Consider the following 15718-nt stretch of genomic DNA (forward strand, 5'->3'; position numbering starts at 1 on the left):
TGGATCATCAGGGTGTCATAGCTGCTGTCAGAAACATATTGGTCAGTGCTGTTCAATTCTAGGTGCAGTTTACAGGGCTGTATTTGCCAAGGGATGGCCAGAGATGACAGGGAAACAAGGAAAGATGTGGCAAAGTTCAGCTACACTTGTTGGCTTTGTGAACGATATATTTAAGCTTAGCCACCAAAAATAGTAGATTTGCCATGCCTCTGTGTAAATCTCCAAGAGACCGAAGAAACAATTCTGAATGAAAGTGGATTCTCCCTTAGGGGCTTCTTTCAGCACCAAGCCAAATTACTTTTTTAATGGGGGGTGTTAGCCCTCCAGGGAAGCCATAAATATGTCCATAGTGAGTGGCAGTGGGTTAAATATTCCCAACTGCCATGTTACAGGAATCCAGTAAAGAAAACAGTAGACAGTTCTCCCTAGTAAAAATAGTAGTAGGTGTTTTCTAGCAATCTAAGTGATACTGCACAATTTATTCTTTAATATCTAGTTTATGAAAATTTAGTGTCTTGGTGGTTGAAACTACTGTTCTTTGAGTCATGGCTGGTGTAGACACTTTAAGTGCCTCTTGATAATTTCATATGGAATAAGGGAATGGTTTGAGTTGGAAAGAATCTTAAAGATCACTTGTTGCAACCCCTTTGCAGAGGTCAGGTACATGTTTCATTAGACCAGATTATAAATGTTATCCAGCACTTTCAGGGATTGGGTATCCACAACTTCCTTGGGCAACCTGATGCAGTGCCTCACTGCCCTCTGAGTAACACTGCCCTCTTCTTGACATCTAATCTAAATTTCTCCTTGTTAATTTAAAACTGTTCTTCCTTGTCCTATGGCTGTCCATGTAAAAACTTGCTCTCCCTCTTCTGAATAAGACCCCTTTAGGTACTGAAAACCTGCTATTCAGTAGCTGTCGGCTCTCCAAGCTTAACAACCCCAGCTTTCTCAGCCTGTCCTCAGAGGAGAAACCTTTCATCATCTTCATAATCAAAGGCACTACTCTGGACTCACTGCAGCAGGTCCCTGTCCCTGCTGTGCTGGGAGTCCAGCTCTGGATGCAGTGCTCCAGGTGGGTCTCAGCAGAGCAGAGCAGAGGGGCAGAATCCCCTCCCTGCCCTGCTGCCCACAGGGCTCTGGATGCAGCCCAGGACATGTTTGGCTCTCTGGGCTGGCAGTGCCATGGCCGGGGCATGTGCAGCCTCTCACCCACAGCACCCCCAAGCCCTCCTGGGCAGGGCTGCTCTGGGGCTGTTCATGCCCAGCCTGTGCTGGTACCAGGGGTTGTTCCTATCCCGGCGCAGCACCAGCACTTTGCCTTGTTAAACCTCATCAGATTCCCATGAATTACTTCTCAAGCTTGTCCAGGTCCCTCTGGATGGCATCCCATGCTTCAGGTCTCCTGCTCTGTTCTGTAGTGGACCAGCTTTCTCTGTGCTTTTTTTTGTTATTGATATATCAGCAGAACCTGTCGCCTTTCCTATCCCTTGCGCGTTTCCCTTCCCAGCTGTGCCCTTCCTAACTCCCTCTGTGCCTTTGTCCTCTGTTTCTCCCTGGCAACCTGTCCTTGCTGAAACCTTCTGTAGTGTTTTTTTTAAATTTCGTGCCACTCAGAAGTTACTCCTTCAGCCAAACTTGCCTCCTGCCTTACCTCCTTGTTTCTTCACACTCTATTCATATGCTTTAGAGAAGTTGCTTTTTAAGTTCAGCCCTTTCTGCTGAGTCTCTTGGCATTTGAGGTAATTGAGTTCTTCCAGGCTACCACTTACCAATTCCCTGAACAAGCCAAGACAGTTGCTCTGAAATCCAGGATCTTTATTCTGCTTTTTGCCTTCATTACTTTCCTGAATGTTTCAAATTCTTATTTCTCCTCATAGTCACTCAGTCTAAGGCTGTCATCAGCCTTTATGTCCCTATCAATTTCTTCCTTAATTCATACAACATCCAGCAGTGCAACTTCATTACTTAAAGGAGTACCTGCAGAAAAAATAAGTCTCTGATGCTCTGAATTTCCTGCACTCTGCTGTTCTGCTCTGCCAGCAAATGTCTCAAAATTCCCCCATGAAAACATGTCATTGTGAAGTCTCTTCCAGTTGTTTAAAGGCTACATCCATTTTCTCTTCTTGACTGGGCAGTCTATAGTATGTGCACACCATGTTAACCCCTTGTTTGCTACCCCCATCATGCTACTCCATGAGCCTTCATTCTTGACTTCTTGGATATGGTGGGTTGTTGAAATAGTGGGATAACAGTGTGCAATATTTTAAGAAAATTTTAGACACTAAGTAAACTGGTGGGAAAATATGTTTGCACACAAGAGTAATATCATCTTTTGCTCCCTGAATAACCCTTCTTTGCTTCTCCAGGTCTCAGACTGTGAAGTCTCTGTGGTACAGACCTACCATAAGATAGATGATGTGCAAGCACTGCCACCTTCCAAAGATTGCAGGCATCATTGCACTTGTGTTCCTAAATGTGACTTGCATCCTCTCTTCATGGAGGCTGAAGTTTGGTGATACAGAGAACCTGCAAGAACACTTTCCAGTGAAAATGTACGAGGGGAATGTCCCTATGCACAAAAGAAAGATTTGGAAGGAAACATGGTTGCCAAAAGCAACATGTACAGGATTCCCTCATTTCCAAGAATATAGTGATTTTGGACATGACAGTGGAAAAGATCATATCCTAATTTGCTCTGCTAAGTGTAAGGATTTTGAATTTCTGTGAGTTACACAAGTAAGCTGTCTGAGACAACAGCAAAGGATTAAGGCAAAAGGAAATGTAGAAGAGTGCATGATGAAAATTAATATTAAATTGACCTGTTCAAACTAGTTATACATATGGAAAGACAAAATATTTACTATATTTTTTGTTCAGGAGGAATGTTTACATACTTTTGAACAGCTGACCTGTGCTTCATTTTTCATCAACCAAGTTAAGCCTTATTTCCTTTTTTGTATTATGCTGTAGGGCTTCCTTGTTTGGGTTACAAAACATGAAAATTCTCAGAGCACTGTTCAGTTTTCTCATTACCGTCCACAGAGGAATATCTATTTTTAGTCTCAAATATGTGCATAAAGACTTTAATGAGGAAAAAATATTTTCTGCCCTATCCTACTTGCAGTGTCCACGTATTTCTGTTCTGTAGTGTTCACACACACACACACACACACACACACATACACACACACACACACACACAAACTTCTCTGTGTTTTTCATTACCAGTAGCTAAAAACTAGCTGTTGACAGGTTGTTCACCTTAGTTTTCTGCTGTGAGAATTGTGCTGCCTTTCTTGACGAAAGTAGTTTTAAAAAGCATTTTGAACCAATATGTGCCTACTGGCAGTGCTGGGGTCAAGTTTAGCTACTACCTTTTCTGCAACTTCAGGTTTCCCATGTCTGCAGATCAGAAGATAAAAGACAAATGGTTTAATTAGTCTTAATACCATTTTGAGCCTAATGCTGTAATCAGTTGATCAGGTTTACACAGGTACTTCATCTGGCATAAAACCCTACAAAAATAAAATGGGCTTCAATGGACAAAGCTGGGGTTTGCAAAATCCATCCCTTCCTAATATCAGTAGCTGTGTCTTGTTTTAAACAAGACTGGATTTACTTTGATTTCTAGATTAGTGTAGGTTACACTGAGCAGAAAATTTAATGCATCTCATTGATTTTCCCTGTAATACTGTTGATACACAGGTCACTGCTCTAATAATTTGTTTTACCATTAGAATTCTGTATGCAGATCTAGTCCCCAAGGATATCAGTGTGTAACCAGATACTGTGTGATCTAATCAGGTACTGCAAGAAATATATTATCTCTTCAACACCTAGCAGTAGAAAGCTTCATCAAAATAGAAAATTTATTTAATATTTAAAGCAAAATGCAGTTCAATGAGACAACCATGAGAAGCAGATGTGTACAAAATTTAAAGACATTTCTCAGATTAAACAAAGCCAAATCCAAGCCAGAGTCTAGGATGACTTGTCATAACTACATTTGTTATTAAATAAGAAAATGTTATAGTTGCTTCTTCAGTTTATAGGGTTTATTGCAGTGCAAGTAAAGTAGCATCACTCTCAGAAATTACTAACTAGCAGAATTTAATTAATGTGATAGTTACTTGCTACAGCATGTATGCTTTGGAAAGCAATTTTGAAAAGCACCTGCAAAAGCATGGGTGACAGACAAGACCAGTGCTCTGAACTCATTTTGATGTAGGATTTGGATCTCTGAGCGCCTAGTACTGCAATTCATTTCCAGAATACAAGTCCTGCTGACTTTGAAGGAGTTTTGCAAGCAGTGTGTCTCAGGCTGAACAGCAGACCTGCTTGCTGCTGCGAGTCTGACCAGAAACATCTACAGGTGGAATAGCAGGAGTGTGGCTCTGCCAGCAGCTGGACAGTGTTTCTGTGTAAACTGCCAGGTGCAAACACCAGGTGTTCAGCAGGGTAATGGTTGACAAAGGTGATAAGCATCTCCTAGGGTCAGCTCATCTCTCCATATAACTGCTTTCTTGTCGATGTCTGAATGCTGAGCACTGTTAATTGTGGCTTTTGTCTGAGTTTCTGAATTTTATCAGTGGAATGCAATGCTATTCTTGGCTCTACCTCTTGTACTTATTTAGCAAAGGAAAGTAGAGAATTTTAGAAGTAAATTTAAGAATGAAAACCATTCAGTAACCTTGTGTATGATCAGATGAGACTTGATTTAAGACAGAACATAAGATATTTATGTTCCTTGACATTTTTCCAACTCCTATTTTATATGGCTATAAAGGTGTGTGTGGAAGGATATTGGTTTGTTTTAGTTTTTTCCTTTGGTTCTACAGACTAGACAGTGCACAATTCAGTGTTCAGGGCCAAACTCTCCTCCTTGGCTCAAGGGATTTATTGTGTGACTAGCTTTGCTACCAGAATTGCTTTGATCTTCAGAGACCACTGGTTTCATTGAGCCTAAAGGCATAAGTAAGAGCTGGAAGAGAGTGGCTGAGCATCCAGACAAGCAGTGAAACAGACTTTCTTTCAAGTTCCTACAATGTGTTTTTGGGGCAAATGCTGCCAGACAAATGTACTGTTGTTGAGGGAAAGGGCAGGGGAGGTGGTTGGTGGGTATTGGTATAGGTCAGAAAATTATTTTCATTGAGAAAAACCAACTAAAGGCTTTTAATATATTTTTTATGTTTTTCTCTCTTGTGTTTTAGGGTCTCATGACTCTTTTAGCTTCTACATTGATGAAGCCTCTCCAGTTGGGCCTGAACAGCCAGAGACGGTCCAGAATTTTGTGTCAGTTTTTGGGACTGTGGCTAAAAAGCTGATGAGGAAGTGGCTGGCTACACAGACCATGAACTTCACCAGCCAGCTGGGGGCAGGGATACGGTATTTTGATCTCAGAATTTCCACCAAGCCCAGAGACCCAGACAATGAACTCTACTTCGCTCATGGTTTATTCAGTGCCAAAGTCAAGGAAGGTCTGGAGGAGATCAACGCGTTTCTCACTGAGCACCCAAAAGAAGTGGTCTTCTTGGACTTCAATCATTTCTACGGGATGCAGAAATGCCATCATGAAAAGCTTGTCCAGATGCTCAAAGACACATACGGAAACAAAATGTGTCCTGCTATATTTGCCCATGAAGTCAGCCTCCAGTACCTGTGGGAAAAGGAGCACCAAGTGCTAGTGTTCTACCACAGCCCAGTGGCCGTCGAGGTAGCCTTTCTGTGGCCAGGCCAGATGATGCCAGCTCCCTGGGCAAACACAACAGATACGGAAAAGTTGATTCAGTTCCTGCAGGCATCAATCACTGAAAGAAGAAAGAAAGGCTCCTTTTTCATATCTCAAGTAGTGCTGACACCAAAGGCTAGTACGGTGGTGAAAGGAGTTGCAAGTGGTCTCAGAGAAACGATCACAGAAAGGTGAGTTTGTGGCTGGTAAGGTGTGCTGACAGTGCTGATGTGTGTTGGTAGTTTTTACAATTCCTTTTAAAGGCACTCTAGCAGATGCATTTCTTCCATGCTACTGTGGGCTACTCAGAACTTGGCATAATCTTAAAATATTTAAAGAGAAACACATTGAAGGACAAGCTTCTGCATCTTGAAAGAAAATCTGCCACTGAAGCATAATGAGGTATGAGGGGATTGGCTTAACCTTCTCTTTTTTTCTGCATGCAGGTTTTGCTAATTTGCTTTGTTTTCCAAATGTGATTTCTTACCATAAACACTGAATGTCATGTGTAGGATTTCCTTACTGGAAAATCTTATCTGTATGATCTAGACAAATCTATCTGTATGATCTAGATAATTTTTTGTGCATCAGGCTTCAGATATTAGATTTTAAAAAAAAATTGTCCTGGTTCATGAGCAAAGCCTGATGCTGCAGGATTTGCTGTCACATACCTCAAAAATGCATGGGTTCTCTGTCTCTATACCATCATGTATGGTATCAAAGACAGCAGGACACCATTAGAGAAAATTTGACTCCTTTAAGTCTTTCTTCATTTACCATACAGGAAAGAGATGGCAGACCATCGTAGAGCTTCTGTACATTGACTAGCTTGTTGACAGGCCATTAGTTTTTATATTACAAAAAAAACCACCTGTGCAAGACATGCATTATTTATACCATTCTGACTTTGATAAATCACAGCCAGTTTTGAGCTTAAAGGCATATATATGTGACAACTTGGTAGGAAAACTGAAATTTGATGCCAAGACACAAGAGCTATTTTCTTTTTCTCCTTAAAAATAAAGAAGGGTTGCAGAATGTAAAAAAAAATTCACAGAATCGCAGAATTTCTAGGTTGGAAGGGACCTTTAAGATCATCGAGTCCAACCCATGTTCTAACACCTCAACTAGGTCATGACACCAAGTGCCGCATCCAGTCTTTTTTTAACGCATTCAGGGATGGTGACTCCACCACCTCCCTGGGCAGATGATTCCAGTATTTGACCACTCTTTCTGTGAAAAACTTCCTCCTTAAGTCTAGCCTGTATCTCCCTTGGCACAGCTTGAGACTGTGTCCTTTTGTTCTATCTGTTGTTGCCCTGAGAAAGAGAACGACCCCCAGCTCACCACAGCCACCCTTCAGGAAGTTGAAGAGGGTGATAAGGTCACCTCTGAGTCTCCTTTTCTCCAGGCTAAACAATCCCAGCTCCCTCAGTCCTTCCTCATATGGCTTGTGTTCCAAGTCCCTCACCAGCCTCGTTGCTCTCCTTTGGACACGCTCAAGCATCTCAACGTCCCTCCTGAACTGAGGGGCCCAGAACTGGACACAGCACTCAAGGTGTGGCCTCACCAGTGCTGGGTACAGGGGAAGAATGACCTCCCTGCTCCTGCTGGCCACACTATTCCTGATACTGGCCAGGATGCCATTGGCCTTCTTGGCCACCTGGGCACACTGCTGGCTCATGTTCAGCCGACTGTCAACCAGCACCCCCAGGTCCCTTTCCACCTGAGCACTGTCCAGCCACGCCATCCCAGCCTATAACCTTGCAGGGAGTTATTGTGGCCAAAGTGCAGGACTCGGCACTTGGATTTATTGAACTTCATCCCATTAGATTCTGCCCATCCATCCAACTGTTCCAAGTCCCTCTGCAAAGCCCTCCATCCCAACAGTTCAACACATGCTCCGAGCTTAGTGTCATCTGCAAATGTACTAATGAAAAACTCTAAACCCTCATCCATATCATCAATAAAAATATTAAACAGAACTGGCCCCAGCACAGACCCCTGAGGGACACCACTGGTGCCTGGCTGCCAGCTGGATGCAGCACCATTCACCACCACCCTCTGGGCCCGGCCATCCAGCCAGTTCCTAACCCAGCACAGAGTGCTCCTGTCCAAGCCACGGGCTGCCAGCTTATCTAGGAGTATGCTGTGGGAGACAGTGTCAAAGGCCTTGCTTAAATCCAAACAAACAACACCTACAGCCTTCCCTGCACCCACTAGGTGGGTTACTTGGTCATAAGAGGTGACCAGGTTGGTTAAACATGACCTACCCCTCCTAAACCCATGCTGACTGGGTCTGATACCCTGGCCATCCTGTAAATTCTGCATGATGGCACTTAATGTAAACTGTTCCATTATTTTGCCAGGTACTGAGGTCAGGCTGACTGGTCTATAATTAGCAGGATCCTCCTTTGCACCCTTTTTGTGAATGGGTGTCACATTGGCCAGCTTCCGGTCATCCGGAACCTCACCAGTGAGCGGGGACTGTTGGTAAATTACAATGAGGGTCAGTGACCTGCTGATGTTTTGCTCTCTGCATGCTATGACAGGAAGGTCTGTTGGGAGCATATCCCCTTCTATTAATTGAAAGATGCAGTGTCTGCAAAGAAAGCATGCCTTATATTTGAGAAAGGTTGAGCTGTTTGTACGGCAGCTTTCCAAAGCAGCTCTTAACTTGAAAAAATAGGTAAAAAGCGGTGAAACACTGACATGGAAGGTTTTATGAGCAGTAGAATGTGATTTAGAAATGCTTGTGAGACTGCACTTGCACCTGTTGGTAAAACTTCGCCTGTGTTTTAGGGGCTCCATTGGACTGGGGGTCTCCCTCTCTCCTGAGTCTGAAGAGCACTTCTCTGTACTAAAACACTGCTTTGTTAATGGATTTTAACAATAAACACCTTGTTGTTAAGGAACTTCTTCCTCTGGTAAACGTCTTCCTGAGTGTTCTTTAGAACAAGAAGTAGGACAATCAGGAAACTAACAGGTTGTTCTTAAAGCTCGTTGTATCAATCAAATACCATTTCCTTCATCTTTGGCTTATAATATGCTTTTTAGAAGCTGTTTGTAAAGCAAAGACTTGAAATAGATGCTGAATATGTTTGACTGAATTTTGAATGTCCAGAGCTGTTGAACTCTTGGTATGCCTTCCCCAACAGCAAATCTTGAAATTGTAACTACCTTCAAAAGTCAATATATAATTGGGCTGAAAAACCTGGAAATGTTGTTTTGCCAGATTTCTGAGATTTTTCACATGATCCCCAAGTGTGTAGTCATGTTTCTACGTGAAAAGTTGTTTCCTTTTTTGCATAATTCTTTTAGCCATTATGAGAGAAATAGACCTTCAAAATAATCTCGAAGGCCAATATTTAGTCTTCCAAGTATAGCATTTTTAATTTTTATTTTTAATATAAAAATAGACTGAAACAGGCTTGGAATTTGTGATAATGTTGATAGAAACTGAGCCTGTATTTTGAGTTAACTGCTCTAAAAGTAAACATCAAATATATTCAGAAGTGCTCCTCATTTTATGATGATTCTGTTAAAAATAAATAGGCAAGCAATTAAAAGATGAAGTACAATTTGCACAGTAGAATTGTTGTCTTCAATCTCCCTGCCTTAATGTTTCAGTGGCTTAAAAATATGTAATCCACACCAAAGGTAACAAGACATACATTCCAGCTGTGCTGTGTTTGGCACCTCAAACCATCACTCAGTAAAAATGTTATTTTGTCCTTTTCAAAATAAATGCCCAGAACAAATATCATCTTTGTGTCCAGGTAGATAACATATGTGCTTTTGTTGCCAGTTGCTGCATAGACTTATACATTATACTGTTTTCTTCTTTTTAAGAAATGCTGGTGAAGAGTCTTACATTAAGAATGCAGTTATCTTGCTTTTGTAAGCAGTTTTGTAACCATACTTGGATGGGGTTCTTCCCTCTCATTGAATTTTAAAAGTTCTGAATGCAAATGAATAAGGTTGAATTTTTCAAATAATTCTGGTGTGGAGGTTTGTTGTTTCGTTTGGTTTGGGGTTTTTTTCTTAAATTAAGTATTACATTTAAGAAATGTTCCTTTTGCATTTTGAATAAAACATGTAGTAATTTCTTTTGTTTTGTTTCTCCACCTGCACAGTGGCCTTTTACATATTGATTTAGTTTTGAAAATAGGGCAAAGTTTAGATTCTCACAGACGCAAAGAAACTTGCCAGGTTTTGATCTCTGAAGTTGTTTTTTTATAATTAAATTGTTCATGATTTGAAGAGCAGTGGCTGCCTTAGAGGGAGAGCATGGTTTCTGTCAGTCACAGCATCCGTTGGCCTGGGAAATCTGTGAGCAGACTCCATACAGCAATCTCATCCGGACTGCATTCTGCTGTTTTGCAGCTTTCTTTGGGAAAGAGCACAGTGAAATATTCCTCTTAGCCAAGATGGTTGGTTTAATGGCTTTTCATCATGATTGCCTGTGGCGGTGGAGGTCCACACTGCAGTAGAGCAGCCTTCCAAGGCAATATATTTCAGGAGGAGAAGGGATGTTACTCCTTAAGCTGTTCCCTAGAGTGCAGATATGCAAGCTGTGAGGCCCAAAATAACCCCAATTAAAAAACCTCAAAAACCAACAAAACATTTTCATGCTCCTAAGACTCAATTCAGTGAAGATATACCAGGAGTTTTCTACTGATAATGTTTGCTCACAGGCTTTGCTGTCATAACTGGTAGTGTTCTGTGGTACGGTAATTAGAAAGAAGGAGAAATTTAAAGTTTTGAAGCTTTCTGTCCTGCACAAATACATGAGGGCAAAGCTATTTCTTGTAAGGTCTTCCTAGGACCACAGTTCAATGTAATGTGGTAACACAGATTTCACCTTCACTTCTTGAATGAGGAGAATTGCTTGCATGTGTGCACATTATGTTTCTTAGATTTGATGAAAAACTTTGAGGACTATCAATGTGTTTCCAGGCTTAACGTTCTGTCACACACCCAATTTAGATGCCAAGAAATTCTCTTTGATTAGCAAACAATATATGCCAAATGAATTACATTTGCTGTGCTCATTGAATTAACTTCGCAGTGAGGCAGCTGCCGTCAGTATATCTGAAAGGTGGTTGTGAGACACCCTTTTGATTAATGTAGAGCTGTTCCTAATAATCTAGTTTTCTTTCTGACTTGCAGTGAAATTACTAATTTTATCTATGACACTTGAGACAAGCGTGATACTCTCTTTGTTGTCTCTGTTGTTTATTAATGTAGCAGAAGAATAGATCTCCTTCAGAGGATGCAGAAATCCTGTGGTACTTGTAAAGCTTTCAAAAAATAGAAAGTAAACATATACCCCGCCAATTGTCACTTGATTTCCAAATTAATCTCTAAGGATAATGTTCCCTGTGGCTCACATATGACTAAATCCTTGCCTACCATGCTAAAGCTTCCTCCTTAGCAACCAAACCAAATTTAAAAAAAAAAATGTCCTGCACATGAGAATAAACCTTTTGAAATGGAGGCAAAGCATCCAATTCACACTATTAACAGAAGGGGTGGTAAGTAGGCCACAGAAACTGTCAGGAGAAAATCCATGTCTGAGTACAGTCATGAACTAAGCAGAGTCAGATTTAGCTAGAGTATGGATATTAGATGATTAGGTGGCTATTGTATGGAAAATTATTCCTGAAGTTGCAAGAAATAGGATTTTTTGAGTCAGTTACTGATGGTACCACGCCTCCATCAGCTGAATTTTTGAGTTTCTGTGTGACAGGAAGAGAGGGAATTGATCATATTTTAATCTGCACTCCATATTGACTGATGCCATTCTTAAACTATTTTATATGAAAAAGAAAAACAACAGAAATGGCAACTACGTTTTCCTAATTTTCTGCATCCTTCCTGATTGTAACCTTGATGTCTGTCTCAGTTATAGGCTGCAGGAGAGCAGCAGGTTCCAGTGAGCTGGTTCCAATTTTAGGACTTGAGAAGCTGATGTGTCAGCTCTTTAGCTGCTGGGAGGTGAGGGGAGACTCAGTCCCTCACTAATGTGTGCGGTACAAGCACACCTGACCACACTGCCTTGGGACGCAGCTGTCTTTTCCTTTTTTTTCTTTTTTTTTTTTTAGTTATTATTTCCTGACCACAGAAGGCACAAAATGGAATTCTGGTATATTAGCAGGCTATTCAAAAGAACTCTGGGCAATCCAGACAAATCCTTAGTATTTCTTTACTTCCTCAAACTATCCTTAATTACTTTTCCAGTCTTTCTAGACAACAGGCTATCACTGTGTTTCCACACAGAACAGCACAGGGAGATTTCATTGGAAGAATCTATCTACCACATCAACAGGCCTGCACTATGAAACCCCCAATGGGCTGTGTATGTGTAGTGGCATTTCTTCATTGGACCATCTGTCTGCATAAGAATTTTAGTATAGCATTCCCACAGGAAGGGCTCTGTGGTTGTGTCTGATGGCTCTGGTTTGAACTTGGAACAGTACTAAATTGTCACAAAATACAGGAGCACAGGTTTTTAATAGCTTTGCTAAAATATTTATCTACATACCCAATAGTAGCCTGTGGGATTTGGTGGAGGAAGAAGATTGGCGTGTTGACCACCATAGTGTGACCTCTGTGATCAGTGGCTTGGCTTTTGGGTGTTTGTTTGGGGTAGTTGTCCTGATGTTTTCCTGTGGCAGTATGGGTGTCTCACAGTTTTTTCTCTCTGCTTGGTGTGCTTGTGAGTTTTTTCATCCTGGGCATCAAAACACCTGCTTACAATTACTGTGTGTGCTGTGTGACTACTTGTGAATATACTTTATGTTTTCCTGTCGTTCCACTCTCAGCACAGTGTGACCTGCACATACAGACAGCAGCAAGTGCTTTTCATCACAAAAAAGGAAATGTTCATTCTCTCAGTTCCACTGCTGTAAGCTGTCTCTAACATCTACTTGTCTCAAAGATTTCACACTTCACTCTTTATGGCTGCTGTAGTGAAATTGCAAATGTCTCATTAAGTCGCTTGGGTTTTCTTTGATCTTTCTGCATTACTCAGATCACTAAGGAAGCGCAAAAGCTAATAGATGCTAACAAGTGCTGACCCCAGGGAAAATGCATTTGCTAATGTTGGGCCTGGGTCTGTGTAGCTGCTGCTACCTCATTGTAAAGGAAATTGTTCCTTGATGGGTTGATACTTCTGCTATTCATTTATAAGGTACAAAATGAGCACAGATTCCACTCCTCCCGGCTAGCTGATGACAGGAGAGGGGGCGGCAGATCCCCCCTTGAGCCCTGTTGAATCCCAGCTACCAGTGTCGACACAGCATAAAGCACAGAGCAGCACCACGGGTCCCGGGGTAACTTTATTTGATGGTAAAACTTCCCCTCTTCCTTGTCCCAGGATGCCAAACTGGGGGCAGACAGTAGCTTATATACGGGGGCAGATCCCAAGGGGAGGGTACAATCTTTAACAAATCAGGAGAATTGGGAGTAAAAAATGAGGCAGGGAATGCAATGTATAAACCAATAAAGAATCCCAAGGGAGGAGAACAGTTTCAGTGAACTAATAGAGTTTGGAGAAATACAGAACTGACAGGGAAGTTTCTCAAAAGAAGGCAGGTTCAAAAAGAAACTGGCATCTAATAACAGAAAAAGTAATGAAAGTTCTAGGAAAAGGGCAGGAACAAAAAGGAAACAGCATAAGGAAACTACAAAATTACAAATCAAACAATAAACCTACTAATAAAACAAAAACACACCAGGGCACACAGAGATTTACACAAACAAGCTTTTCTGGATGTATTCACAAGGTGATGTTCAAGTTGGTAATAATTTTCTGTAAAGGCAAAGATGCTTCACACAAACACAAGCAAATACAAACTCAGTAGATAAGGCAACGTCCATGTCTCTGCGTTGTGTTAGCTCTTGCATGCTGCAAACCACTGCTGCAAACCATGCTAGTCTACTTATAGGACTATTGAAGTAGATATATATGTACATCCTTGTCAAAGTTTAGGCAGAGAACTGGACAGTTCTGCACAAACTAACATGCTCATTATATGTTTGGATCAAACTTCCAAAAAAAATTTCCATTTTTAACCTTCTTTTGCCGCTCCACAGTCCTAGAGGGGTAGGATGTGAATAGAAATGTCAAAACAAAACCCTGTCAGCTTGTAAAATCATGTTGAACATGCTGTATCATTTTTTATGGGTTTGAGCAATTCTCAGCAGCCTCTAAAACCTTAGAGGGCTTTCAAATGCAATCTGGAGAGAATGCATCCACCCCGTCCCTGAAGAAGTCACCTGCATATCCCCAGCTTCTGCAGTGGGTATCTCCATTTGGCTGGTAGGAAAGATTTAAGACAGAAAGGGGTGTGAAAGGAGCCTTAGGACAGAAACCCCTTAAATCCATTTTCAGGAGATACACCAAGCCTGCAATTAATTTAGTTAAATGCTTCTCTGTGCTTACAAACAAGTAGCCCTTGTGGGCTGAATGAGCAGTTGGCCATGCAGGCTACAGCCAGAGATGTGTTGGATAGAGCACGCAGAGGAAGCAGAAGGGATTCTGGCACACTGCTGCCGCAATTGTACAAAGAGATCACTGCAAGAGCAGGCTGAAAATAATGAAAACAGGCAAGCCAAATGTCTTGTTGATGCATCATACTTTCTGTATGATGCATCATACCTTCTGTATGATGCAGAATTTACATAAGCTGTAAAAATGCCCGTGCTTTTCTTTTATTAAAGCACAGGTGATACGGCTTTTTCCTTGGAATTTGATAATGTCTGTGGGTTGCAATGCAATTTTTTCTTAAGGAGCCACTGTCACTGTGAAAGATGCAGGTTTCATGAATACAAATCCTTCAAATATCCAGCCTTCTTTTATTGATCTTTTTTTTACAACTTCACTTTTAGACAAATTTTTAATAATAATTTTTTTGGCAGGGGGAGGGGAGGGCTAGGTCTAATACACAAACTTGATGTAGTCAAAAATTATAATAAGAATTTGAGTGTAATTATAATGATATAATTGCATGTATTGTCCTGGGTTGTACAGTTGCCCTAGAGAGCACAGCCTGTTATATTAAAATGTCTTTCAGTATTTATTTCAGACACTAAGAAAAATAATAAAAGACATACCTATAAGATGCTGAATGATCATACAGTGGGATTTGACCTTTGGCAGTATTTTAATACTGTTGCTGTTGATCTGAGGGTTTTTGTAGCTAAGCAACTGTCATCCAGAATGTATTATATCATAAAAGAGTATTAAGATATGAAGGAGACTAGTTTGAGTGAAATAGAAGCCATGGTGAGATGCAGACACTTTCCTATTGAACATTCTCGTTTTCAGAGGTAAAGCACAAAGGATGAACCTTACTATGATTTGTTCTGTGGTGGGGTATTGAAACCTCCACCCTGCACTCTCAGTTCTGTGAGCAGTCACTGTTGTGTAGTAAATCAAGTATGAAATTTGATCTTTGGTAACGGACATATTAATTTTGCTGCTGGACAGCAAAGAGACACTGCTATGGATCTTTATTCTCTTCTTACTTGGATTTAGAATCAAAGACTCAAAAAGCTTGGAAGAGGTCTTGAAGATCATTGAGTCCAGCCTTTGACCAAATACCATCACGACAAGTAAACTGTAACACAAAGTGCCACATCCAGTAGTTTGCTGGACACTTCCAGGATGGTGATTCCAGCACCTATTTGGGCAGCCACTTCCAATTCCTAAGCACCCTGTCAGCTAAGATAATCTTCCTGATGTCCAATCTGAACCTCCTCTGGTGCAGCTTGAGGCTATTCATGTCCTGTGACTGGTTTCCTGGTAGAGCAGGTCAACCCCACCATGTTGCAACCTGTACGGCTTTATAGAGAGCAAAAAGTCGGCAGCTGAGCCTCTTTTTCTGCAGGCAAAACAACCCCAATCACTCAGCCACTCCTCATTTGACTTACTCTCTAGACCCTTTCTCAGCTCTGATGCCCTTCTCTGGACTCACTCCA

The 15718-nt window shown here is 41.3% G+C and overlaps 1 protein-coding gene across 1 annotated transcript in view; it reads left to right on the forward strand.

Annotated features, from left to right (window-relative positions):
- The window catches only part of PLCXD3 (phosphatidylinositol specific phospholipase C X domain containing 3), a 75830-nt gene that overhangs the window by 42658 nt on the left and 17454 nt on the right, over window positions 1-15718 (forward strand). The window contains exon 2 of the mRNA XM_041401006.1: window positions 5214-5922. Within this exon, the coding sequence (XP_041256940.1) occupies window positions 5214-5922 (709 nt within the window). The remainder of the gene's footprint in view (window positions 1-5213; window positions 5923-15718) is intronic.

Source organism: Onychostruthus taczanowskii, unplaced genomic scaffold (genome assembly GCF_017590055.1).
Source record: "Onychostruthus taczanowskii isolate IOZ18803 unplaced genomic scaffold, ASM1759005v1 scaffold180, whole genome shotgun sequence".
NCBI classification, from domain to species: Eukaryota; Metazoa; Chordata; class Aves; order Passeriformes; family Passeridae; genus Onychostruthus; species Onychostruthus taczanowskii.